Genomic DNA, 27,079 nt, shown 5'->3' with positions numbered 1-27,079 from the left:
ATATGTATTAATAGTTGTAAGGTTTATTCGCAGTAGCAAGGTTAAGTAATAAATAGAGAACTGCCGGGCTGCTCTGATCTCTAGAATGCACACCCTGAGCTATGTAGAAACTCCAAGATGTTTTCCAGGTCATGGATAATGCAGGAACTGCCATCAGTCGCAGCACCTTGAGTTCTGGGGTTTGGAACTTGAGCAGCAGTTGATATCACTGTAGTACATCTGAGAGGCTGAGAGCTTTTAGAGATGTGGTCACCCTTCAGCTTAAAATGATGCAAGGAAAGAAGGAATGGGGGTAAACATCAGACAGTCAAAAAGGGTCAGACAGGTCGTGTATCCCACTCTCCAACAAATATTGTTCTGAATACTGATGAGAGTGATGGTTCATCTAAGGCATATACCCAGAACCAGGTCCAAGTTACCACAGGTTGCTCAGCTATACAGAGGGGTATAAAAAAGGTTGGAAGAGCAATAGTGATGGGGGATTTGATAGCTAAAGTAGTAATTTCCAGGTTATTCTTGACAGCACACACAGGTGAGTTTTGAAATAGGAGGACAAATAGTTGAATACACAGCTGGAAAGATGGCACAGGAGGGAGGGCTTAAGATTCTTGGGACCTTAGAATAAGAAGGACTAAATTAATAAGCTGGATCAGAGTAAGGGTGAAAGTAACAAAATCTAAATCAGGGTTACTGTGCTTTTAAGTGAATATGCGGAGCATATTAAGTAAGATTGGGGAGTTACAGGTGCAGATTGCCATATGAAAATACAATGCTGTGGCCATAATAGAACATAGAACATAGAACATAGAACATTACAGCGCGGAACAGGCCCTTCGGCCCACAATGTTGCGCCGACCAGTCTTATTTTTAAAAAAAACATTGACCCACTAATCCAAACCAATCCCTTTTCGTCCATAAACCTATCCACCAATCTCTTAAACGCCCCCAAACTAGGCGCATTTACAACTGCAGCAGGCAGGGCATTCCAGTCCCTCACCACCCTCTGGGTAAAGAACCTGCCCCTGACATCCGTCCTATAACTACCCCCCCTTAATTTAAAGCCATGCCCCCTCGTGCTAGCTTTCTCCATCCGAGGAAACAGGCTATCACCATCCACCCTATCTAAACCTCTAATCATCTTATATGTTTCTATAAGATCCCCTCTTAGCCGCCTTCTTTCCAGTGAAAACAACCCCAAATCCCTCAGTCTCTCCTCATAGGACCTCCCCTGCATACCAGGCAACATCCTGGTAAACCTCCTCTGCACCCTCTCCAAAGCCTCCACATCCTTCCTGTAATGTGGGGACCAGAACTGCACACAGTACTCCAAGTGCGGCCGCACCAGAGTTGTGTACAGTTGCAACATGACGCTGCGACTCCTAAATTCAATCCCCCTACCAATAAACGCCAAGACACCGTACGCCTTCTTAACAACCTTATCTACTTGATTCCCAATAATAGAGACCTGGTTCAAAGGGCAAGACTTGTTCTTAAGTATTTCTGGATATAAGGTGTTCAGCAAAAATAAAAACGGTAAACTCTTCCAAGAGAGAAAAATAGATCAAACAAATCCAGGGTCCCCTGCATGACAAAACAGTAGAAATTAAGATAAAAGAAGGCAAAGTGTTCTTAAATTTCAGGTAGAAAATAAAATTGTGAACCAGGCTAAATATCAAAGATTCAGAAGGGAAGTGGAAACAAACAAATAAAAGACACAAATATGAAAACAGACTTGCAGCTAATATGATAGGGCATCCCAAGTCTAAATAGCAGAAGGAGGTGTAGGGCTCTCTAGGGACCAAAAAAGAATTTATGCTGGTGGCAGAGACATTAGTTGAAGTATTAAATGTATATTTTGCATCTGTCTTTACCAAGGAAGAAGAAAGAAGATGGTACTCAGGCCATGGTGAAAGAGGAGGTAATATGGACAATAGAAGGATTTAAAATTGATAAAGGTGGCTTTGCATAGGCTATCTTTGATTAGGCACCAGCTCTGTATGAGATGCACAGAATCACAGAAATGTCACAGCATAGGAAGTGGACATTTCACCTATCGTGTCTGTACCGACTTTCCAAACAAGCATCATGATTTAGTGCCATTCCCCTGCCTTTTCTCTGTACATTCTATTCAAATAATCATCAAATGCCCTTCTGAATGCCTTGATTGAACTGTCTCCATCACACTTCCAGAGAACGCATTTCAGACTTGAACCACTCAATGCATCACATTTTCTTCTTTTGCAAATCACTTTAAACCTGTGTTCTGCTCCTTTTACAAGTGGGAACAGTTTCTCCATATTTACTCTGTCCACACCCCTCATGACTTTGAACACTTATATCAAATCTCTTCTTAGCTTTCTTTTCTCCAAGGAGAACAGTCCCAACTTCTCCAATCAATCCTTATAAGTGAAATTTCTCAACCACTGACCCATTCTTGTAAAGCTCTTCTGCACTCCATCCAATGCATCCTTCTTACTTTCTGGTGCCCAGAAATGACACAAATAATCCAGCTGGGGTTCAGCATAATCTCCTTGCTCTTGTACCCTATGCATCTATTAATAAATTCAGGATACTATGTGCTTTATTAACTGCTCTCCCCACCTGTTCAGTCACCTTCAATGATTTATGCACATACACACCCAGGTTAAGAATTTTCCCCATCTTTTCTACTGTCTCTCAATATTCTGCCTACCAAAATGCATCATCTCAAACTACTCTGCATTGAATTTCACCATTGAACTTTCTGAAGAGGTGTCAAAGAGGGTTAATGAGAGTAATGTTGTTGATGTGGTGTATGTGAACTTCCAAAAGCATTTAATACGGTGCCACATAGCAGGCTTGAGGTAAAGGAAATAGACGGTAAACGTTAAAGGATGCTTTCCAGCTTGAGCAAGATTTTTAGGAGTTTCCCAAAAGTCACTGATGAGGCTCTGCTTTTCTTGATAATTACGAACCACCTAGATCTTGGTGTACAATGCACAATTAAAACTTGCAGATGATATATGAGGCATAATTTCAGAACTTGTAGGTGATACAAAAAACTTGAAGTTGCTGAACTTCAAAAGGACAAAGGCAAGTTGGTGGAATAGGCGGAAGGTGGAAGATTAAGTTCAATATGGAGAAATGTGAAGTGATTAGTTTGTTAGGAAGAACAATATAAAATAAAGGGTACAACTTTAAAGGGGGTGCAAAGGGACATATGTGTATATGTGCACAATTCATCACAAATCATTGAGGTTGGCAGAACAGATTGAGAGAGTGGTAAATAAAACATTTATTTTTGGCTTTACTATTAGGGGCATAGATAAAAGAGCAAGAAGGTTATGTTGAACTTACATGAGATGTCAGTTCAGCGTCACGTTCAGTATCAGTTGGAGTATTCTGTCCAGTTCTGGGTGCCACACTTTAGGAAAGATTTGAAGGCTTTAGAGAGAGAGTGCAGAAAAAGATTCACGTGAATAGTTGCAAGGATGAGGAACTTCAGTTATGAAAAAAGACCAGAGAAGCTAGAACTGTTTCCTTTGAAGAGAAGACTGAGAAGAAATTTGGTAGAGGTATTCAAAATCATGTGAGGTCTGGACAGCCTAGGCAGACAGAAACTATTCCCATCAGTGGGAGGAGGATCAAGAACAAAAGGATACAAATTTAAAGTAATTGACAAAAGAAACAGGTTATTAAGATCATAGAGTGTGTTGGAGGGAGGTTCAATTGAAGTATTCAAAACGGAATTGGATTGTTATCTGAAACACGTGCAGGGTTACGGGAAAAAGTAGAGAGATTGGCACTATATCAATAGCTCATTTGCAGGGCTGCTGACACAATGGGCTGAATGCCTCCTTCTGTGCTGCAGAGTTTTCTGATTCTGCGGTGATGAGGATTGATGACCAGAAGACTTGGGGTGGTAAGCAACAAGAGGGAGGGAGCTGCGAGTCAATGTGTAGGACAGCCAGGAGGGAAGTGGCAAACAGGGGAAGGTCAGGGAAGGAGGCAGCAAGCAGGAGATACAAGGAGTAGAGAGTGGGAGAAATGTTGAAAGAGTTTAGTAAGAGTAAGTTATTCAGAGTTAAGAGGGCTTTTTTGACCAGGTTGGATCAAGGCAGCAAATAAGTTATTCACGTAAATGTTACAGGTCAGGTCATCATCCATTCTTCTTACAGGGATGTGATGATAAACAGAAAATGGTGGAAAATCTCAGCAGGTCTGACAACATCTGTGGAGAGAGACTTATTGTTTCAGATTCCAGCATCCAGAGTAATTTGCTTTTATATTAAACAGGAGATTGTTGTTTTGCATCCAATGGATTGAACAGTATTAGACTCATTTCATTACATCCAAGATAGTTTTCTGATAAATACCTTTTCTTGATGTAGTACGATATCACTAATTATGGTCCGTTCCAAACTCAACTTTTCATCCAGTTGACCTTCAAGTTTTTCCATTAAGTTTATTTCTTCCCATAGTTTCCGGTTCAATTCTTTTGCATCAGCAACTTGATTTTGTAGATTCTTTAAGTGTTGTGCTTTGACTTCAATATGCCATTGCAATTCATATATATCCTGGGAGCATACCTCGTACTCTGCATAAGGAAAGGATATACAATTTCAATTTTTTAAAAAAAACAGAAAATGTTAATAAAATGTATTCATTTCTGAAATTAGGACATTCATGTGTAATCTTTATTCATAACCAACATATTCAGATGGAATAGCCCATTCTATTGCAGTGACAAGGATAAATCAGAACACGTTCAAGTGAAGAAAGGTAAATGGAGGACTTGTAACAGTCAAAGATTAAATTCACTTAACTACTTTCCACAAAAAGCTACCAGTGCTACCAGAAGTTCAAATTGCTCTTGGATAACGCCCTGCAATCAGAACCATATGAAAGTGTGCAGTTTTGGTCACCGCATTTGCATAAGGGCCTTGGAGGGAGTACAGAGAAGGTTTACTCGGCTGATACCGGAGATGAGGGGGTTAGCTGATGAAGAGGGATTGAATAGACAGGGTCTGTACTCGTTAGAGTTTAGAAGGCTGAAGGGGGATCTTATAGAGACATATAAGATAATGAAGGGGCTAGATAGGGTAGAGGTAAAGAGATTCTTCCCGCTTAGAAAGGATAGCAGAATTAGAGGGCACAGCCTCAAAATAAGCTGGGGGGGGGGGAGCAGAGTAGATCACAGTTGAGGAGGAACTTCTTCACTCAAAGAGTGATGAGTCTCTGGAATTCTCTGCCCATTGAAGTGGTGGAGGCTACCCCGCTAAATATATTTAAGTCACGGGTAGATAGGTTTCTGATGGACAAGGGAGTTAAGGGTTATGGGGAGAAAGCGGGAAAGTGGAACTGATCCACTTCAGATCAGCCATGATCTTGTTGAATGGCGGGGCAGGCTCGAAGGGCTAGATGGCCTACTCCTGCTCCTATTTCTTATGTTCTTAAGTGTGATTTAAATCACAAACCTCAAACGGTTCTGACAGCCTTATCAGGAACATTACCGAGGAAAGTTTGGTAACTTCAGCACCACCTCTCCCTCTGAATCTCCACAGGACTCCTCTTACACTTGTGACTCCCCGAATCCTCAAACTCCCATCCCTCAACACTGACCGTTACTCCACAGACCACCCAGACCCCATTCCCAAATGACCATCTAACCCCCACCCCTGAATGACCACACTATAGAAAGCATTCTTTCTGGTTGTATCACAGCTTGGTATAACTCCCAAGACTGCAAAAAAACTACAAAAGATCATGCATGTAGTCCGATTCATCACACAAACAAGCCTCCCATCCATTGACTCTCTCTACACTTCTCGCTGCCTCAAAAAACCAGCCAGCATAATTAAGGACCCCACAAATCCCATTCGTTCTCTCTTCCACCTTCTTCCTTCAGAAAAAAGATACAAAAGTCTGAGGTCACTATCAGCCGACTCAACAGCTTCTTCCCTGTTACCATCAGATATTTGAGTGAACCTACTTCGCATTAAGTTGATCTTCCTCTTCACCCTAGCTATGTAACACTACATTCTTCACTCTCTCGTTTCCTTTTCTATGAGTGGTATGCTTTGCATAGCACGCAAGAAACAATATTCTGGCCAGAACTCTCCATTCACCTGAAGAAGAGGGAATCCCCTTGAAAGCTAGTGAGTTTACTATCAAATAAATCGGTTGGACTAAAACCTGGTGTTGTCAGACTTTTCACTGAGAGGCAACAGCAAGAGTATAGTTGGAAAAGTTGCAGAGGTAGAAGGACGAATGCAGTCTTCTAGAGAAAGGGCAGCAGGTTTATGCTCCATGGGCCCACTACCACTTCCCCCCCCTCCCCCCAGGAAGGGCCTGCTGGAAGACATTCACAAACAGCCATGACTGCAGCAGAATGAACTTGCATGGCAGTAAATTGACCTTGTATGCAAGACGTTTGAGGTTCGCGACAAAACTCTCAGGTCTAATCAAAGCTGCTTGTACTACAATGAAAGCTGAGCCATTTCATGGTTAGATCCATAAGTATGCTGATGGAGTTTGCCAGCATTAACATGTATAAGTTCTGTGCAAAACCTTGTTCCAAGGTGGTACCAGATTCCTCTATGCTTGATAGTACTGCAACCTTTCTGGTAGGTTTTAAGATTTATTTTTATTGTTCTTACCCATCTATTGAATGCTGACTCAATGAAGTGCTGATCAGAGTCCCCTGCAGCAAAACTCACATGATCCTGCCTTTTAGCCAACTGGGTACCTGTACTCTGCGCCTCTGCCCTGGCTGTAGGTCAGTCATGCCCTACATATCAGCATATAGATCCCACTTTTACATTATCGTCTAAATTATGTGCAATGTCCGTATCTGACCTAATGGCTGCAAATATGATTGGCACAAACTGCTGACTAACAAAATTTCTTTCATTGGCCCCAGCTCAGTTTATATTGTTAATGGTTCCCTCTCCTTGGGTAATCACCCTTTCCCTTAACCAATCAGGTTTTGTGAATCTCCTCCAGTCTGAGAATTGATCCCTGCCCTTCAATTCTGGTACTGTGAAACCTCTACTGATGGCAAAACCTTCATTTGCTCGTCAAATTTCTTCTTCTTTCAAAAACTTATTTAAAGCTTATCACTTGAACAAAGCTTTTGTTCATTTTATCAAATAACCCATCCTTGATCCCTTTTCCTTGCAAGCTCCCACCCATCTTCAGGTCCCTTTTTGAAGTCATTGAATGTGTTGTCATTCCATAAATCAAAACCAAACTTTCCCAGAACTTCCTGTTTGAACCCCCCCGAATTAGGGCCACTGCCCCTTCTCATTCTTTTCAACTTTTGACATAGTTCACTACGGCATCCTCCTCCAATGACTCTTCTCTGTTGTCCAGTTTTAGGCAGGGAATCACGTGCAATGGTTTTTCTTTAAGCTCCTGCACCATTATCTGTAGAGCTGCCCAAGAATCTCCCATTTCTCACTGATATGCTATATCTGGGTGGCATCATCCAAAATCAGAATGCAAGTTTCATCTGCTGACAATAACTAGCTTCCCATTCCCCAAAGTCTTGGTTAATATTCATCGATCAATCAAAAGTAAGTTAGCTAGCCATTGTTGCTGTCTGCAAATTAGCTGTCCTGTGTGCATTCACACCAACTGTGAGTACAGTTCATTAGTTGCAAAGTACTTTGGGATGTCCTGAGGACAGGAAAAGTTCTACAGATGTACAAGTTACTTTCCTTTACTTGTATAGGACATCCTGATAACGAGATGGGATTCTGGATAAATGCAAATTTTCTACTTAAATGGATGCAATTCCTTCAACTTATACTTTGAAGCCTAATTTATTTTAAATCAAATATTGACAACTAATTTATAATAACCATATATTGAAATGTTTTCAGCTTCCAAGCAAATTTAGTGATTTTTAATTCGATAAACAAGTACATTGAAAAGAGCTGGGATTTTTTTCTACAAGAAAACAAAAATATTATTAATCTAATTATTCTAATACCTTTTTGTACAGCTTCAGGAAGTGCCTGCAGCCACCAGAGTGACAGTTGATCAATTTTGTTTCCAAGTGTGGCCACACGCTCTATTTCTGCTTTTAAAGACTCATTTGTGTTTTGGCATTCAGCTTTTAGTTGTTCCGTCAAGCTGATGATCTCTGAGAGGACCTGCCTTGCCTCTTCTTGCAAAATTGTTGTTTGTCCATGTTCTACACAAGAAGCAGACAGTAGTAATTGCAAAGGCAATCAGTTTTGCCATGGTCAATGACCAAAGTGACAAAATAGAATAAAGACTTTAAGCACACAAACATACTTCAACTGAAATTGGGCTTTGCAATTTAGATTTCCGTCCTGCAAATACTAACCACTACATTTCATAGTCTCCACAACTCAAAGTAAGGTGACAAAATAACTTGAATAGTTGCCCATTCTGCAGCGTTCTTGTCTCGGGTGTCAGTTTGGTAACACTGATTCATATTCCAACTTGACATCACTTCTAATCATGAAAATTGTGTCCTGGATGCCAGTCAAGGTTTTGATATTAGCAAAACTTTAAGCGGAATTTGTAAGTGATCCAGTAAGCAGGTCTTTCCAACAGTTCACTATATATTGGTTATATTTACAGTGTGGAAATTTCCTCACTTCCCAGTTCAAGTCTTGCTCACATTGTGCTCCAACATCACTAATTTAGCCTGGCTCCTCAACTCGCTGACTTTTAAGTTCTTCAGCACATTTTCAAATCCCTCAATTGCCTTAACCAATCAGGTTTTGTGAATCTCCTCCAGTCTGAGAATCCATCCCTGTCCTTCAATTCCAATACTGTGAAACCTCTATTGATGGCAAAACCTTAATTTTCTCATTAAAATTCTTCTCCTTTTAAAAAATGATTTAAAGCTTATCACTTGAACTAAGCTTTTGATCATCTCCCCTAACTCTTCAACCAATCCACTCTTTTTATTTATTTTCTTTTCTATACAATTCCAAGAAAGTACATCAGAAATGCAATATCAAGGTATATTGTTGTTAATCTTGTTGATTGAGCAAAGATGTTTCCTACATTACAACAGGGACTACACTATGAAAATGCTTCATAGCTATAAAATGGTTTGAGGTGGTTGCGTAAAGCATTATATAAATGAAGTTTTCTGTTACTAGTGAGCAGTTATAGGAATGGATGATATTCTTAGGCTCAAATGACTTGCTTTCTTGTATCTACCCAAACTGATTCTATGGTCAGCAACGCACGCGCACGCACACGTTTTGCAGTGGCAGGATCTTCTGATGTCAACAGAGTTTCCCATTGTTTGCACCCTCTACTGCCAGGGAACCCACAGTGGGCATGCATTGTTGGTGGGACAGTATGATCTCACCGGCAGGAACAACTGGAAAATTCCACCCTATATTTTAATCAATCAGACCAACATCATTTTGCACCATTGTATTGCTCTCATCATCCAATAAATGAGCCACCCAATTCCTTTCCCTTTCCTCCTCTCCTTCTAAAATGTCAAGTATCCTTGAATATTCAGGTCCCAACCTTGGTCACCTTGCAGCCACATCACTGTAATGATTATCATACCAAACTGATTTATTTCTATTTCTGCAATCAATTTATCCATCTTGCTGCACGCAGATAAGGGCAGCAGTTTCCAACTGCGCTCACCCCAAGGCTAAAAATTTTTGCCGAGGTCAACGAACCTTTGCATGGTCCACCCCCACTTGCTACAATTCCCATGATGAGCAGGAAGGGGAAATTCCACCCCAAGTCTCTAATTCTGTCTTTTCATTTTTTTTTTGACAGAACACACTTACGTTTGTAGATTCTGTCCCTTCCTGTCAAGCTTTGGTTATCATAACCTGCATCATGATCCTGCAATATTACTTTGTTCTTTCTATTTAACTTTCCAAATCTCCCCTCATGTGAACCCAACCCCCATTATTTGGTTCAATGCCCAATGTACAGCCTTTGTTATACAATTTGCTGGTACTCCAGACTCAGGGCAATTCAACTGAAAGCCAACCCAACAGTATAGCTCCTTCTGTCCCAGTACTCACACCAATGCCCCATTAATTGAAAACTATTTTTTCCACACTGATCTTTAAGTCACATAATCAACTCACTAATCTTATTTATCCTTGCCAATTCATTCATGGCTCAAGTAAAAATCCAGAGATAATTATCTTTATGATTCTGCCTTTTAATTTTATCCCTAACTGCTCGTACTCCTTTAGCAGAACCTCTTTCTAATCCTATCTAGGTCACTGGTACTCATGACAACTGGATCCTTCCTCTCCCATCCAAGTCCCTCTCCAGCCCTAGTGAGATGACCTTAACCCTGAATGCTTGTTCAGCTGTGTGCCTTTCATAATATAACCAGGCAGGCAACACATGACTTGCTCTCGGTTGAGCGCTCTAACTAACCTGTTTCCTACTACAATTGCATTCCTTTTAACTAAACTCCCCTGCCCCTGAATGGCCTCCTGCATCATAGTGTCATGAGTTTGTTCATCATTCTGGCAGTTTCTGCTCTCATCCACACAAGATGCAAATCTTATGGACACCTGCAAGAGCTGAGGTTCCCCCTGTGCTACCTTCTGGATCCACATAACTAACTCACTCACAGTCACAGCCCCCTGTCCATGACCATGGGCCAAATTCAATCTCCCTGGCTTACAATGCGTGACCGTCTCCTGGAATACAATGTCCACCGAATTTTCCTCTTGCCTCCCTCCTCAGTACCTGTTTTGTTTACCAAATTAGTTTTAGAAATATCCCTCAGCAATTATCTGTAGTTATATCAAGCGATTTAACTAATTAAGCCATAATTTAATACAATACTTACGTCTAACTCCCCAGCACTAGTTTAAACTACTACTCTGATTTAGAGAGAGGAAAAAAAATTAAACTCACCAACCATTTAGCTACCTAATCACCTTATTAATATTTACAGGCTTCAGCTTTTGCATCCTTCTGTTGGTCTCCAGCTCCTTCGCTCAGAGCACAAAGGAAATATCCCTTGAAGATCTTGAGCGGATAAGGCCATTCTCCCCCCTTCCTCCTTCTGTGAACAGTTTATCCTCTTTTGTACTGCCTCTCTTCAATCATCCTCTCATGCTGCACAGCAAAGATTACAATTACTACAGGACCCTAGACTGAGAATAACTAGCCTGACTGAAGCAGCATGGTGGCACAGTGGTTAGCACTGCTGCCTTTCAGCACCAGGGACCCAGATTCAATCCTGGTGTTACGTGGAGTTTGCAATTTCACCCCATGTCTGCGTGGGTTTCTTCCGATGTGGATATGCCGGCGTTGGACTGGGATAAACACCTGATGAAGAGCTTAACCTCAAAAGCTTGTGAGTTTGCTGTCAAATAAATCGGTTGGACTTAAACCTGGTGTTGTCAGACTTTTTACTGGGTTTCTTCACACAGTCCAAAGTCCAGTGCAGGTTAGGTTGGCCAAGCTAAATTATCCTTTGGGCAGGTTGTGGGGACTGGCTGGGTATGTGGGGTTGCAGGGACAGGGGAGTGGTAGGATGTTCTGTTCAGTGCAGACTTGATGGGCCGAATGGCCTCCTTCTACAATCTTGGGATTATATTCTATAAGACTAGATCCTTCATGTCAGAACCAAGGCCTTTATCGTGTGCAGTGCCATTCTCTGTCAACTTCATCAACTTTACAAAGCAGCAGAAAACTCAGCATAATTCTACAAACTCCAGATAGAGCCTGTAGAAATCAATCAGCAACTAACTTGAAAGTTGTTGATGATTTATTCAAATAGTATTGGCAAAGGGTCCTTATTTTTGCTGAATGCTTGTTCAGCTGTACGCATGTCATAGGTAGCATTAGTTGGAGTGCTAGGGTCAAAATGGTTGCATTGGTATCAAATTAGCATTATACCCGATTATTATTACAGACTTCATATTCTTGTTAAAGCCAACACTAAAATGGCGTCTGTCACAGGTGGAGTTGCATTGTCTGCATGCAGCATGGATATCACTTTGATGTCAAACAGCACCTACAGTGCCAAAACAAATGTTGTAGCCCCTAATTTTACTGAGTATCCAATATTATCTCCTAATGTTTCTCACCATTAATATAATTGTTGCTCAAAAGATATATGGTTACATCTAATGTATAAAATACCTCATTATGTTTTACTTTTGAATTTAATAAGTATTTCATGCATATTGTTTAACTTTTTATATTAGTCATACCTGTTCCCACAAATCCGGCACCTTCAACACAAAGCCTAGGGGAAGATGAGCTGCTGGAAGGTGTTTGATTCAGTTTATTTTTAGCTGGCATTATATATCTACAGAAGATAGAATTGAAGCAAAATTTGTGTTACAAACAATGTAGCCCAATGCTTAATAATATTATCATAACCAAACATGAACTGTAATTTTATATAACTTTGTAAAATGTGAGCTTCAAAAAGGGAAATAATTTACACTTTGGACAATGTTTGTCAGATAATTATATTAGTTTGTTAACAATTATATTTTTATATTTTCAAGCTTTTTGATTATTTGTTATATGTACTTTTGCATAAAACCGTAACTGAAATGAAGAATCTCTGCAAATATATATTTTTTTCTCCAGTCCATTCGTGCATGGTTCCACAGCACTTGTATACCAGCATGTTACCAAGTGGCTATTCATGTTTGAGAATAGTTAAAAAGCAAACACACCTATAAACACAAAGAAATCTATGATCACCTGTCATTCACACAAACACATTAAAGGCTCACGGCTAGCCATCAGGAGAGGAACTGGATGGTTTTACCCTCAGCTTAGGGGAACAGAAATCAATTCTATTCTGACTGCCAATGCTGTGCTCTGTAAATTCAGCACAGGCCAGGAATCGAAAATCAATTTCTATACGGTAATCAGCCTTGCGCTTTTTCCCTACATAACTCCCTCCCACTGACATTTCCTGGCCCACTATTCAAGCAGTGCAGCAGGTTGGGAAAATCATACCCATGGGCTCGATTCTCCCATCGCGAGCGCTAACTTTTTTTGGCGCATCAAGTTGGGAAATGCGTGTGTTGGGCCATTTTGTGGGATTCACACATGCATTCCCGTCGCATGCGCATCTCCCACCGCCAGAGAGCAAGCACAGTCGAGACCATGCTAGAAACATGCAGGAAGACTACACAAGTCATTTTATCTATTTTTAACGTAATTTATATGTGATTATCGGGCCTGGATCTGAATTCTCCAGGCTCAATAGCATTTCCCAACTGCCAGAAGTACTTAATTCCGGTGGAGTTTAGAGTAGCTGCCCACTGCCGCCCACTTTCAGGGAACTAGTGAGAGATGCTGCTGGAGTGAGGGGGTTGGAGGGGGGCAACTGGAACCCCCCCAGGGGTCAGTGGCAGGGGGATTGGTGCCCCCTGCGCATGGGCACCTTAGCAGTGCCCAAGGACCAAAGTGCCCAGGTCCAGGGAGCACCTTGGCATTGCCCACCAGGCATCAGACAGTGCTAAAGGACAGGGTCTATTGTGGGTGGGGCTTAGAGATGATTGGTGGAGATGGGGGTCCCACTGCCAGTCTGCATGGGGATTGATCAGGGTTGGAGGGAGGCCAGCCAAGAGGGTGGGCTGGTGCGTAGGTGTTGCCCCCCATGGGGAGGGGGGCCTTTCTCCCATGTGGGGGGGGTCTGCATCCTGTGGGAGGGACCGTCATTGCTGGGGAGAGGTGCTGAAGAGTGGGGTGCTCTAGGATGGGATGGGGGGTTGGGGGTGACCAGGGAACGCTAGTGGAGACATGATCAGGCCATGGAGGGCTGTCAAGAGAGGCAGCACTGCGGGGTCCTGGGCTGGTCAGCGAACAGGAGTCTGACAGTGTTGGTCCACTTTGCATGCACAGAGGTCTGGAACTGTCAGACTCTGGAGTGAATAGGCCGTGCCCCTGAGCTTTTAATGATATTTATGATTGTGACCTCTGCAGTGCACATAGTGTGGGAGATTCGGGTCTGAACTCCGACTTAAAAAACAATTGTGAATTACTGTATTTTTCTTGACAATTCAGCACTTTGAATTTCTTTGGGAGAATCACACCCCCCTCCATGTCTTTAACACCTGATTTGAATGTGAAACTGAATGCAAGTGTATTTTAAGGGATTCCAATTTCTCACCTACCTACTGTCCCTTGGTAATATCATCCAAAAACATAACATCACTTTCTACATGTACATTGAGGACATCCAGTTTTGTTTAACCATCACCTCCCTCCATATCTCTACTGTCTCAAAATTGGTACACGGCTTGTCCAACAAGCAGAAATTCTGTCCACCCAAAAATTGGGAAGATAGAAGCTATTGTCTTTGGTCCCCATTACAAACTCCGTTCCTTGGTCACCAACTCCATCCAGCTCCTTGGCATCAGGCTGAGGCTGAACGTTACTTTGGTATCACAATTGTTCCTGAATTGAGTTTTTAAACTCATATTCATGTCATACCATCACTAAAATTTCCAACTCTGTAGCATCATGTAACTCCACACAGCCTGAGCCCACCAACTGCTGAAACCCCCATGCTTTTGTTATCTCTAGACTGGAACAGCCCAGTGCACTCCTGGACAGCTTCTCAACTTCTACCCTCCATAAAACAGATGTCATCCAAAACTCTGCTGCCTTTGTCAGCCAAGTCCCATTCATTCATCAACCCCTGTGCTCGTTGACCTACTATTGGGTCCTGGTGCAGCAACAACATGAATTTTCTGCCTTTTTTCCCTATCTCTGTAACAATCCGACTCCAAGACACTTTTACATCCACAATTCTAGCCACTTGAGCAGCCCTGATTTTAACTGTTCCACCATTGGCAATTGTGCCTTCAGGTGTCAGGATCCCAAGTTCTCGAACTGACTTCCTAATAATTCTCTACTTTTTTATCTCTCATCATTTAAGGCATTGCTTAAAACCTAACTCCTGGAACAAACTTTTGAGAATCTATCTGAATAGCTACTTATGTGGCTTGTATATTTAGAGTATTAGAAGTGTATATGAATGCAAGAGTAATGGGAAGTTTTATGGTTGAGAAACTTCTGCTTGCGATTGGAGAAAAATATTTCTTCATGAGGTATTTCAAGGAATGCACCTTACATCTAAAACTGTAAAATTTTCACTTGTCTAACATTCTCACCTCTCCAAATTTCCATTCCTATTTTCTGAATATTGATTTTCAGTTTCCGACTCTTCAACCTCTGTAAACTATCAGAAAATGTTTAATCAAAATCATGCTTCAGACAAAAACAGTCAATACTGAGACCAAAGATGTGCAGGCTTAGGCATTGGTCGTGGTAAATGCTGGAGATTATGGTGATAGGGAGAGGATAGGCCTGGGTAAGATGCTCTTTTGGAAAGTTTGTGAAGACTCGACGAGCTGAATGGCCTTCTTTCAGAGAATAGTTGTGGCTTTTCAAACAATTGGCTATTACCATAGCCAAGCCAATTAGAAATTCTAATCTTCAGCTGACTGTAGTCTGACTAGTTTTGCAGAAATTCTGAGTTTCTATTAGATCTGACTGATTATAGTAGGGGATATCCACAATAACTTAATTGCAGTGTTAATGTAAGCCCACTAGTGACACTAATTTTAAAAAAAACTGCCACAAACTTAAGAAAAGTCCCAAATTTAGTTTCCAGCTTCTGTTAAACTAAGAGATCTTATCTGAAATGTTTTTAAGAGAAATTGCTGGAATAAATTTCTCCTGGTTGCCCCAGTTAGGACACTGAAATTGGTTCTACACTGCAATCTTTGAGATAAAGGTTATGCCATCAAGAACCAAAATGACTTTTCACAATAAGTGCATAGAGATACAGGTTGTAATCCAATTGAAATATGGTTTCACCAAAATATTATAGCCACAATTTTTTTAGTGCCCAACGTTTTTTTGGGCAAGCACAGTTAAATGAAATTACGGCACTCTGCAACACAGAAGCCGTCAAGTGATTCATGCCAGTGCGGGCAGGGCTAGGCGTAATTCCACTTGAGAGACTGACATTAGACTGCTGTAGTGGGCTCTGTGCATGTGCCGATTTCCCCGTATACTGTAAGATCAGTTGATATACCGGCCCCAGCCTCCAATTGCTGGCTCCCACAAGCCCCCATCCTCCCATTCAAAACATCCCCCCTTTCTCACCTTCTCTGCCCCTTTGACAGTGTCCATTGCCTGGTGGGCACTGCCAATGTGGTAGTCTGGCACTGCCATGGTGCTAAGCTTGCAGTGCCAAGCTGGCACAGCCCCCCAACCTCCCAAAACGCCCCAATTGCCTCTGGTCCCCACTAACGAAGGCATCATGCCTAGTCCCTGCTGCTGAGGACCATACGTGATCCCTGCTGGTGTGGACCTTCACTGGCAGTGCTGGAAACATTGGTGCATCCATACAATGCCGTCCTGGGCTCGGTAAATTGATTTAGATGAGGCAATGAATATTGTAATCAGTCTCGCGCCATTCCCTGGCATGAGGCTGAATATGTCAGACAAAAATGGCCTGGGATGATTGCAACCAGCCCAAAGCTGGTCGCAATTCCCATTTTTGGTCTCCCTCTGAATTTCCCACCATGCTGCGCTGCTTGAGCAGCGTGGCAGGGCAAAAAGGGTGGGAAAATTGCACCCTACATGTTTGTCTTCGTTTCTCCAAATCATACCTGTCTGAACCATAATTCAGTTTTTGCTTCCAGTTCACGGACATGACGAATCACTTTGCAGACATACGGTAATGCAATCTTCATCCAATCACTTTTCTGGCATGCAGAGGAACCAACAGGGCATAAAGCTTTCTTCTTCCCTTGATGGGTAGAAAAACAAAATAAATGAACAATGAAATCTAACCTATGCTATCCCCCAAAATAATTTTGTGCTAGGAGAGTCTGCACTTTGACCCAGAGTTTCACATGGACCTGGAGACTCCACAGTGCATCCAAGTGGATCTGGAGCCCTCCTCCATTTCAGACAGATGCTATTTTTGCTGGTTAGGGAACAGGGGCTGGATGTGACTCACACATAAGGGAAACCTGAATTCAACTGGGGCGTTTGAAGTGACTTTATTTTCACTGGAGCAAGGATCTTAGCCCACAGCGTGAGTTACAATATTTTAAAGATGTAAAGATGTAAAGTCTTTATAAGACCCTTGTCAGACCCCACTTGGAGTACTGTACGCAGTTCTGGTCGCCTCACTACAGGAAGGATGTGGAAGCTATTGAGAGGGTGCAGGGGAGATCCAGGATGTTGCCTGGATTGGGAGGCATGCCTTATGAAGATAGGTTGAGGGAGCTAGGTCTCTTCTCCCTGGAGAGACGAAGGTTGAGAGGCAACCTGATAGAGGTTTATAAAATGTTGAGAGGAATAGATAGGGTGGATTCTCAGAGGCTATTTTCCAGGGCTGAAATGGTCGCTACGAGAGGACACAGGTTTAAGGTGCTGGGAAGCAAGTACGGAGGAGATGTTAGGGGAAAGTTCTTCATTCAGAGGGTGGTGAGTGAGTGTAATCAGCTGCCGTCAGTGGTGGTAGAGGCGAACTCGCTGGGGTCTTTTAAAAGACTTCTGGATGAGTATATGGGATCTAATGGCATTGGGAGTTGCAGATAGTTCTATAGCTTGGTAGGTATAGATGTGATCGGCGCAACTTGTGGGCCGAAGGGCCTGTTTGTGCTGTAGTGTTCTATGTTCTATAAGGAGTGTGATTTTCCCAAAAAAAAACTAAGTGCCTAACAGGTGGTTATCCCCGCCTGTTTTTTGGGTGAGCTCAGTTGTATGGACTTCCGACATTCTGTGCATCACAGAGGCCACCAGGGGAATTTCGCTGGTAGGAGGCCACAGAGCCTAATCCCACCAACAGGCCAGCATCAGCATGATGAGGGAGCCAGTGTGCCTATGGCGATCCCCAATATACCGGACGATATGTTGACAAGCCCCTCTTTCCCTCTCCCCGATTGCCGTCTTCCTGATTACCATCCCCACCCACCCCACCAAAGGTTGGCCTTGTGATGGCCAAACCCCACCTTTGATCCCCAGCCCCACCACCAGCTCCCACTCCGTCATGCAGAGCTCTCTCCTTCATTCCCTCCCTTTTCTCCCCCCAACCCTGGTATGGCTCTGTCCCATCTGGCCCTGCCCCCTTGGCACTGCCCTGTGCACACTGGGAACTGCCAGGGTACTAGGCTGGCACTGCCCAAGGTGCTCTTTCTCCCACCCCGACCACCAGGGGGCCTCAATGGCCTCTGGTCCCACCAGTGAGGTCATCACGTCTGGTCCTTGTTGCTGGGAACCATACATGATCCCCGCTGGTGTAGGTCCCTGTTAGCACAGTCAGAAACTAGTGAGCCGGAATAACGTTCCAGGCTCACTAAATAGATGGACATGCTAATTTCTATATTGTAATTAGCCTCATGCTATTCTCTGGCATAAGGCCAATTACGCCAAAAAAAAAGGACCAGGAAGATCATGACCGGCCAGAGGCCGATCGTGAATCCCGGTTTTGGCCTTCTGCTGACTTTCCCGGCCTGCTACACTGCTCGAACAGCCTAACAGGGTGGGAAAAAGATCCGTGGAACTGTTAAGCTGGCAAGTTAGTTGAATAACAGCTTCAGATTGTGAACTTAATACCTCGATCTTGACCCCGTTTTTGTTTTCTTTTTGGTTTCCTTGGTTTGCTCCAATGCAAAAACCCCCTTCTCCATAGGGTCCTTTGTTTTTCAGTTTTGATCCCACTGAACGCAGTTCTCCTATTAATATATTCTGCTATCTGACCTTTATGCCATTATTAGCATTTCTTTAGTCCTTAATGCCCCCATTAATACATCCTTTGTCTTATGTCCTTAACATTTATCATCACACTGTTTCCTGTCACTCATCCAATTTCTTATCCAAGTGCCTACTTTCCCTTTTATTCCTTGAGGTATAATTGTGTGGCATTGTATCAAGTACCTTTTGAAAACCAAATATACACCTCATTAACTGCATTGCCCTTATCAACCTTCGCTGTTTGCTCCTCAAAAACCGCCAACACGTCTCTCGTTTCCACCAGATGCCCAAACATCCTAGACCACTGCTATACAAATATCAAACATGCCTACTGTGCCTACTGCTCTATCACCAACACCACCGCCCGCCCCCCCTCCCCACACCCGTCCCACACACACTTTGGCAAATCAGATCACAAGGCTGTGCTCCTGTTCCCGGCTTACAAGCAAAAACTGAAGCAGGAGAATCCATCAAAGAAAGTTGTGCAGTGTTGGTCTGACGAATTGGATGATTTCCTACAGGATTGGTTAGAGTCAGTGGACTGGTCAGTATTTAAAAATTCTGTGACTAGCCTGAACGAGCATGCCACTACAATAACTGACTTCATTAGTAAGTGTTTAAAAGACTGGGTGCCAAAGAACCAAGTCCGCCGTTTCCCAACCAGAAACCATGGATGGATGAACAGGGACATCCACTGCTTGCTGAAGTCCAGGTCTAAGGCATTCAAGTCAGGCAACCCTGACCTACGCAAGAAAGCCAGATACAATCTAAGAAGATCCATCAAAAATGCCAAAAGACAATACTGGACCAAGCTAGAGTCCCAGGCCAGCCACACGAACTCTGCTGACTTTGGCAAGACCTGCAAGACACAACAGGCTACAAGATGAGGCATGTAAAATCACTGGCTCCAATGCACCCCCTGCCCTGATGAGCTCAATGTATCCTACGCCCGTTTTGAGCATAAGGTCAGTGAGACCATACACTCCAAGCTGGAAGCCTTGAATTAACCTGTATCTGGGGTCAGCATTGCAAATGTCAGAACAGCTTTTTTGAAGGTCAACCCACAGAAAGTGACTGGCCTTAATGGGGTACCAGGGCAAGCACTCAGATCCTGCATGGGTCAGTTAGGTGGGTATTTGCAGACATCTTCAACTTCTTTTTATAGCAATCTGCAGTCCCCATCTGCTTCAAGAAGACGGCCATCATCCCAGTACCAAAGAAAAGCCAAGCAGCGTGCCTTAATAACTACTGTCCGGTGGATCAGACATCCATCATCACGAAGTGCTTCAAAAAGCTAATCACGGCTTGAATCAACTGCAGCCTCCCGGACTGCCTGGATCCACTACAGTTTGCCAACTGCCACAACAGTCCACAGCAGATGCCATCTCCCTGGCCCGGCACTCAAACCTGGAACGCCTAGATAACAAAGACACCTATGTCAGACTCCTATTTATTGGCTACAGTTCAGCCTTCAACACTATTATTCCTACGAAACTCATCTCCAACCTCCATGACCTGGGCCTCGGCTCCTCTCTCTGCAAATGGATCCGGAACTTCCTAACCCACAATCAGTAAAGACTGGCAATAAAGACTGTGTTCTCAGCCCCCTACTATACTCCTTATACACCTCTGACTGTGTGGCCAAATTCCCCTCCAACTTGATTTTCAAATTTGCAGACAACACCACCATAATGGGTCAGATCTCAAACAATGAAGAGTACAGGAATGAGATAGAGAATCTGATGAACTGATGTGATGACAATAATCTTCCCCTCAATGTCAACAAAACAAAGGAGATTGTCATCGACTTCAGGAAGTGTAAAGGAGAACATGCCCCTGTCTACACCAATGGGGATGAACTAGAAATTGTCAAAAGCTTCAAGTTTTTAGGTATCCAGATCACCAACAACCTGTCCTGGTCCCCCAATGCCAACACGATAGTTAAGAAAGCCCACCAATGCCTCTACTTTCTCAGAAGACCAAGGAAATTTGGCATGTCAGCTATGACTCTCACTAACTTTTACAGATACACCATCACAAGCATTCTTTCTGGTTCTTTCACAGCTTGGTATAGCTCCTGCTCCGCCCAAGACTGCAAAAACTACAACAAGTTGTGAATGTAGCACAATCAATTACGCAAATAAACTTCCCATCCATTGACTCTGTCTACACTTCCCGCTGCCTCAGCAAAGCAGTCAGCATAAGTAAGCACCCCATGCACCCTGAATATTCTCTCTTCCACCTTCTTCCACTGGGAAAAAGACACAAAAGTCTGAGGTTACAGACCAACTGACTCAAGAATAGCTTCTTCCCTGCTGTCATCAGACTTTTGAATGCACCTACTTTGCATTAAGTTGATGTTTCTCTACATCCTAGCTATGGCTGTAACACTACATTCTGCATTCTCTTGTTTCCTTCTCTATGAATGGTATGCCTTGTCTGTATAGCATTCAAGGAACAATACTTTTCACTGTATACTAATACAGATGACAATAAAAATCAAATCATATCAAATTCCTCAGTATTCTTGGATGCATCTCATCTGCTTTTATTGCCTTGTCAATATTAAGTGAAGATAGCCTTTCTAGAACCTCCTCCTTTCAATTCCTTGAGTGTACTAGTTACCTCCTCTCTCACCTCACCTGGGTAGCATCCTCTTCCTTTGTGAAGACAGGTGCAAGTATTTGTTTAATATTTTCACTACTTCTCCTGCTTCCACATGCAAGTCTCATTTTTATCCCCAATCAGCCCTACTCTTTCATTATTTAAACTTGTAGAAGACCTTGAGATTTTCTTTTATGTTAGTTACTAACATCATTTCGTGATCACTCCTTGTTTTTCTGATTATTTTTGACCATATATCCTCCTTCAGCATCTGTCCACTGTCATCCAGCTGAGTAGAACTGCAGTTATCTGGTACCTTTCTAATCTATCTATTGGAACCAGACTTCTCTTCTGCTTCCTGCAGTACTACTTCTGCTATGTCCCATGGGTCTATCCCTTCCTCCTTCTCATCCAAAATGCTGCCCCTTGTCAACATTATCTGAAAACAGTGTTAGTTTTTACATGTATGTTGTCAATATCCAGTTCTACTGTACCACCACCTCTTTTAACAATTCCACTGATGGTACATTGGCAGACTGTTTATTCAACATCCGGATGAGTGGAAATTTGCTCCAATTTGATTTTAAAAAAGACCAAAACCATTGACTTTGGTCCTCACTGCAGCCTCTGGTCCTACGATTGTATTGTGCCTTTAAGAAATGTATTTTTAATTATGATCTCTGCAGTTATCAGCAGACACTGGGCTGTCTGCCTAGATCTGCTTTATAAGAACATAAGAACATAAGAAATAGGAGCAGGAGTAGGCCAACTAGCCCTTCGAGCCTGCCCCGCCATTCAATAAGATCATGGCTCATCTGTCGTGGCTCAGTTCCACATTCCCGCCCTCTCCCCATAACCCTTAATCCCCTCGCTTATCAAAAACCCATCAACCCGCGTCTTAAGAATATTTAGCGAGGTAGCCTCCACCACTTCAACGGGCAGAGAATTCCAGAGATTCACCACCCTTTGAGTGAAGAAGTTCCTCCTCAACTCTGTTCTAAACCGCCCCCCCTTTATCTTGAGGCTGTGCCCCCTAGTCCTAATATCCTTTCTGAGCGGGAAGAGTCTCTCCACCTCTATCCTATCCATCCCATTCATCATCTTATACGTCTCAATGAGATCTCCCCTCATTCTTCTAAACTCTAACGAGTACAAGCCTAATTTATTCAGCCTCTCCTCATAGCTCAACCCCCTCAACTCCGGCATCAGCCTAGTAAACCTCCTCTGCACTCCCTCCAAGGCCAAAATATCCTTGCATAAGTACGGCGCCCAAAACTGCACACAGTACTCCAGCTGCGGCCTTACCAATGCCCTATACAGCCGCAGCAAGACCTCCCTACTTTTATATTCAATCCCCCTCACGATGAAGGCCAGCATCCCATTCGCCTTCCTGACCACCTGCTGCACCTGCAAGCTGGGTTTTTGCGACTCATGCACAAGGACCCCGAGGTCCCTCTGCACCGTCGCCTGCTGCAGTTTTTCTCCACGTAAGTAATAATCCTTCCTACCATTATTCCTACCAAAGTGGACCACCTCGCACTTGCCAACATTAAATTCCATTTGCCATTTCCTGGCCCATTCGCCCAGCCTATCTAGATCCTTCTGTAGACTCTCACCACCCTCCGCACAATTTGCCTTTCCACCAATTTTGCTGATAAATGGTTCAAATGGGATTTTGTTTATTTTTTAATCTGGGCCCAATGCACTCTTCTAGAAGTTAATGATCTTTTGATTGATATTCAGGTCAGGTGGGACTTTCTTTAAAGTTTACTTTCAGTTTTTGGTTCAGTTTCAGAGGCTGTATTGGCTTTCAAGCTTCAAGCAGGTTTTGTCTTTCTCTCACTCTCCCTGTTGCTTTGAGAAACTGTTGGACTCCAGAATGAAAAGCAGTATTTCTGTGCTTCTTTCCCTGGTATTGGGGATTCTGCTGATTGCTTTTTCGTTAGAAAGTGTTTGGACATCAGACCGAAAAGCAGTGTGTTTTGGGAAGCTGTTCTGAATTCAAGCTTGTGTGTGTGTGTGTGTGTGTGAAGAAAGCTGTAGAATCAGCAAAACATGAGCATAAGAGCCTTCTGTGCTAATCCCAAAAAGGGTGTTGGTTTCTAGGATTTGTTTGGTTGGAACAATGTGCTTAGTTGTTAAAGTTTATACAATATCTTGACTATTTTTCCCGGTTTGTAATTGGTAAAAGCTGTTGCTAATTTTCTTTGTGTTAACTGTATTCTTAATTAAACTTTATTGGATAAAAGCTTCCAAGCGGGTAATTTTAATCATACCTGAAGTGAAACATTTCATGTTAACTCTAGCCAAATTCAAATTGCAAAACTTATGATCCAGACGGACTTCATAAAATACTTTTGAGCTGCTGATCTGGATTATAACAGTTCCTTAACTATTGACTCCTTTCCTCTCCTTTGAAACTGTTTAGGCTAAACAGTGGATGATGCCGGCATTGGACTGGGATGAGCACAGTAAGAAGTCTCACGACACCAGATTAAAGTCCAACAGGTTTATTTGGCAGCACAAACTTTCGGAGTCTCAGGCTCCTTCTTCAGATGAGTGAGGAGTTGTGTTCACAAACAGGGCATATACAAACACAATTTACAAGCTAATGGTAGGAATGCAAGTCTTTACAGGTAAACAAGTCTTAAAAGGTTCAGACAATGTGAGTGGAGAGAGAGCCAAACACAGATTAATGAGGTATGTATTGTCTCCAGCCAGGACAATTAGTGAGATTTTGCAATCTGTCCTGGCTGGAGACAATACACACCTCTTTAACCTGTGCTTGGCCCTCTCTCCACTCACATTCTCTGTACCTTTAAGACATGATTACCTGTAAAGGCTCGCATTCCTACCATTACCTTGTAAATTGAGTTTATGCCTTTATATGCCCTGTTTGTGAACACAACTCCTCACTCACCTGAAGAAGGAGCCTGAGACTCCAAAAGCTTGTGCTGCCAAATAAACTTGTTGGTCTTTAACCTGGTGTTGTGAGACTTCTTACCAGGCTAAACCAGACATAGAGTTCCAGGAAAAATGGGAACAGATCTGGGAAGTAACAACACAATTCAGGTCTTTGCAGAAGAAAGGGAATTTGGAGATGGACTGAAGTCTGTCAGGACAATGGGGACATGGTTTTTTTTGAGGACAGTGGTAATGATGTCAAATTTAAAGGAAGGACAACAACTGAACATAGAGAACGATTTACAATGTTGACCAACATGGGTATCAGAGGAATTTGGATGATTAGCAGTTTACTGGGATTAAGATCAAGGGTATACAAGGTGGTTCTCATGTAGAAATTGAGCTCAAAAGAGTATGAGAGAAACTAGAGAAAGATGAGGGGGAGCATTTAAAGAGCTTTTGGCTACGTGAACCAATGAAAAAGAGGGGGCTCATACAGGTAGCTGATTCAATTATCTCACAAGAAAGACTATGAACACTGTGATGTTATTGTACCTTTAAGGAAGTTTTTTTTAAAAAAAATCATGATCTCTGGAGCTCTCACAACTTCAGTATTTCTCATTGCTGCCGAGCTGTCTACAGGGATCATTTTATTGTTCCTTAAATGGCTTAGATGGGGGCCTCAGGTACTTTCTGGGATTAGTTTTATGACCCTGCTTTGTTAGGAGGAAAACTTGTTTGCAGGTCAGATGACAGGAGATCTTTCATTTTCAGTTCTGAGGTGTAGGTTAGTTTTAGACAGAACAGCAAGCTGAAAGTAAGTGTTTCTCTCTTCCTGTTTTGTTTGGAAATTCTGCTAGTTATCTGAAAGCAAGGTCTTGCCTTTCTGAAGGGGAGAATTTGCTATTGCTGGTTTGCCTAGAGATTCCCTAGTGTTCTGGGAAGCTGTTCTGACTTGAAACTATTCTGAATCTGAGTCTGAGTCTATCAAGAGAATTGCAGAATTCATCCAAATTCCTGTATCATGTCAGCATTAGTCTTTGCTGTGCCAAACCTGTTTAAAGGATTGGTTATAGGGTTGGTTTTGATTGAAACATAGAGTCATAGAGGTTTATAGCATGGAAACAGGCCCTTCAGCCCAACTTGTCCATGCCACCCTTTTTTTTTAAACCCCTAAGCTAATCCCAATTGCCCGCATTTGACCCATATCCCTCTATACTCATCTTATCCATGTAACTATCTACATGCTTTTTAAAAGACAACATTGTACCCATCTATACTACTACCTCTGGTAGCTTGTTCCAGACACTCACCACCCTCTATGTGAAAAAATTACCCCTCTGGACATTATGTATCTCTCCCCTCTCACCTTATACTCATGCCCCCTAGTTTTAGACTCCCCTTTTGGGAAAATATATTGACTAGCTGATCTGTGCCCCTCATTATTTTATAGACCTCTTTAAGAGCACCCCTCAGCCTCCTACACTCCAGAGAAAAAGGTCCCAATCTATCCAGTCTCTTCTTATAACTCAATCCAACAAGTCCCGGTAGCATCCTAGTAAATCTTTTCGGTACTCTTTCTAGTTTAATAATATCCTTTCTATAATAGGGTGATCAGAACTGCACACAGTATCCCAAGTGTGGCCTTACCAATGTCTTGTACAACTTCAATAAGACTTCCCAATTCCTGTATTCAATGTTCTGACCAATGAACCAACCATGCTGAATGCCTTCTTCACCACTCTGTCCACCTGTGACTCCACTTTCAAGGAGCTATAAACATGTACCCCTAGATCTCTTGGTTCTGTAACTCTCCCCAACGCCCTACTATTTATTAATTGAGTAAGTCCTGCCCTGGTTCAATCTACCAAAACGTATCACCTCACATTTGTCTAAATTAAACTCCATCTGCCATTCATCAGCCCACTGGCCCAACTGATCAAGATCCCGTTGCAATTGGAAATAACTTTCTTCACTGGCCACAATGTCACCAATCTTGGTGTCATTTGCAAACTTACTAACCATGCCTCCTATATTCTCATCCAAATCATTAATATAAATGACAAATAACAGTGGACCCAGCACTGATCCCTGAGGCAATGTAGTTGATGTGACCACATGTCACAGGCCTCTAGTTTGAAAAACAACTCATTACAGCCACTCGCTGGCTTCTGTTAAGAAGCCAATTTTGTATCCATTTAGATACCTCACCTTGAATCCCGTGAGATTTATATTATGCAACAACCTACCATGCGGTACCTTGTTAAAGGCTTTGCTAAAGTTCATGTAGACAACATCAACTACATTGCCCTCACCTACCTTCTTGGTTACTTCTTCAGAAAACTCAATCAAATTTGTGAGACATGATTCTCCACCGAAAGTCATGCTGACTGTCCCTAATCAGTCCTTGCATCTCTAAATGCCTGTAGAACCTGTCTCTCAAAATACATTCCAACAACTTACCTACCACAGATGTGAGGCTCACTGGCCTGTAGTTCCCAGGCTTTTCCCTGCAGTTTAAACGAAGACACAATATTTGCCACTCTCCAATCTTCAGGCAGCTCACCTGTGACAATCGATGATTCAAATATCTCAGCTAGGGGACCCACAATTTCCTCCTTAACCTCCCACAATGTCCTGGGATACACTTAATCAGGTCCCGGGGATTTATCTATCTTGATGCGCTTTAAGACTTCCAGCATCTCCTTCTCTGTAATATGTACACTCCTCAAGACATCACTATCTATTTCCCCAAGTTCCCTAACATCCATGCTTTTCTCAATAGTAAATACTGATGAGAAATATTCATTTAGGATCTCATCCATCTCCTGTGGATCTGCACATAGAT

At 42.6% G+C, this 27,079-nt stretch overlaps 1 protein-coding gene across 4 annotated transcripts in view; it reads right to left on the bottom strand.

Moving 5' to 3' along the window:
* Nucleotides 1-27,079, bottom strand: part of ccdc178 (coiled-coil domain containing 178) — a 298,679-nt gene that overhangs the window by 264,846 nt on the left and 6,754 nt on the right. For 3 of the 4 annotated variants that reach the window (XM_080194266.1, XM_080194267.1, XM_080194269.1), the window contains exons 3-7: nt 16,629-16,768; nt 15,120-15,187; nt 12,189-12,286; nt 7,976-8,179; nt 4,356-4,576 (exon numbers count right to left, since the gene is read on the bottom strand). In XM_080194266.1, the coding sequence (XP_080050392.1) occupies nt 4,356-4,576; nt 7,976-8,179; nt 12,189-12,286; nt 15,120-15,187; nt 16,629-16,768 (731 nt within the window). The remainder of the gene's footprint in view (nt 1-4,355; nt 4,577-7,975; nt 8,180-12,188; nt 12,287-15,119; nt 15,188-16,628; nt 16,769-27,079) is intronic. The other variant, XM_080194268.1, reaches the window with a different exon arrangement.

This window comes from Carcharhinus amblyrhynchos, chromosome 8, assembly GCF_965287045.1.
Source record: "Carcharhinus amblyrhynchos chromosome 8, sCarAmb.v2.hapA, whole genome shotgun sequence".
Lineage (NCBI taxonomy): Eukaryota > Metazoa > Chordata > Chondrichthyes > Carcharhiniformes > Carcharhinidae > Carcharhinus > Carcharhinus amblyrhynchos.
The sequence above is the reverse complement of the archived record's forward strand: the minus strand, read 5'-3'. Positions and strand labels throughout refer to the sequence as shown.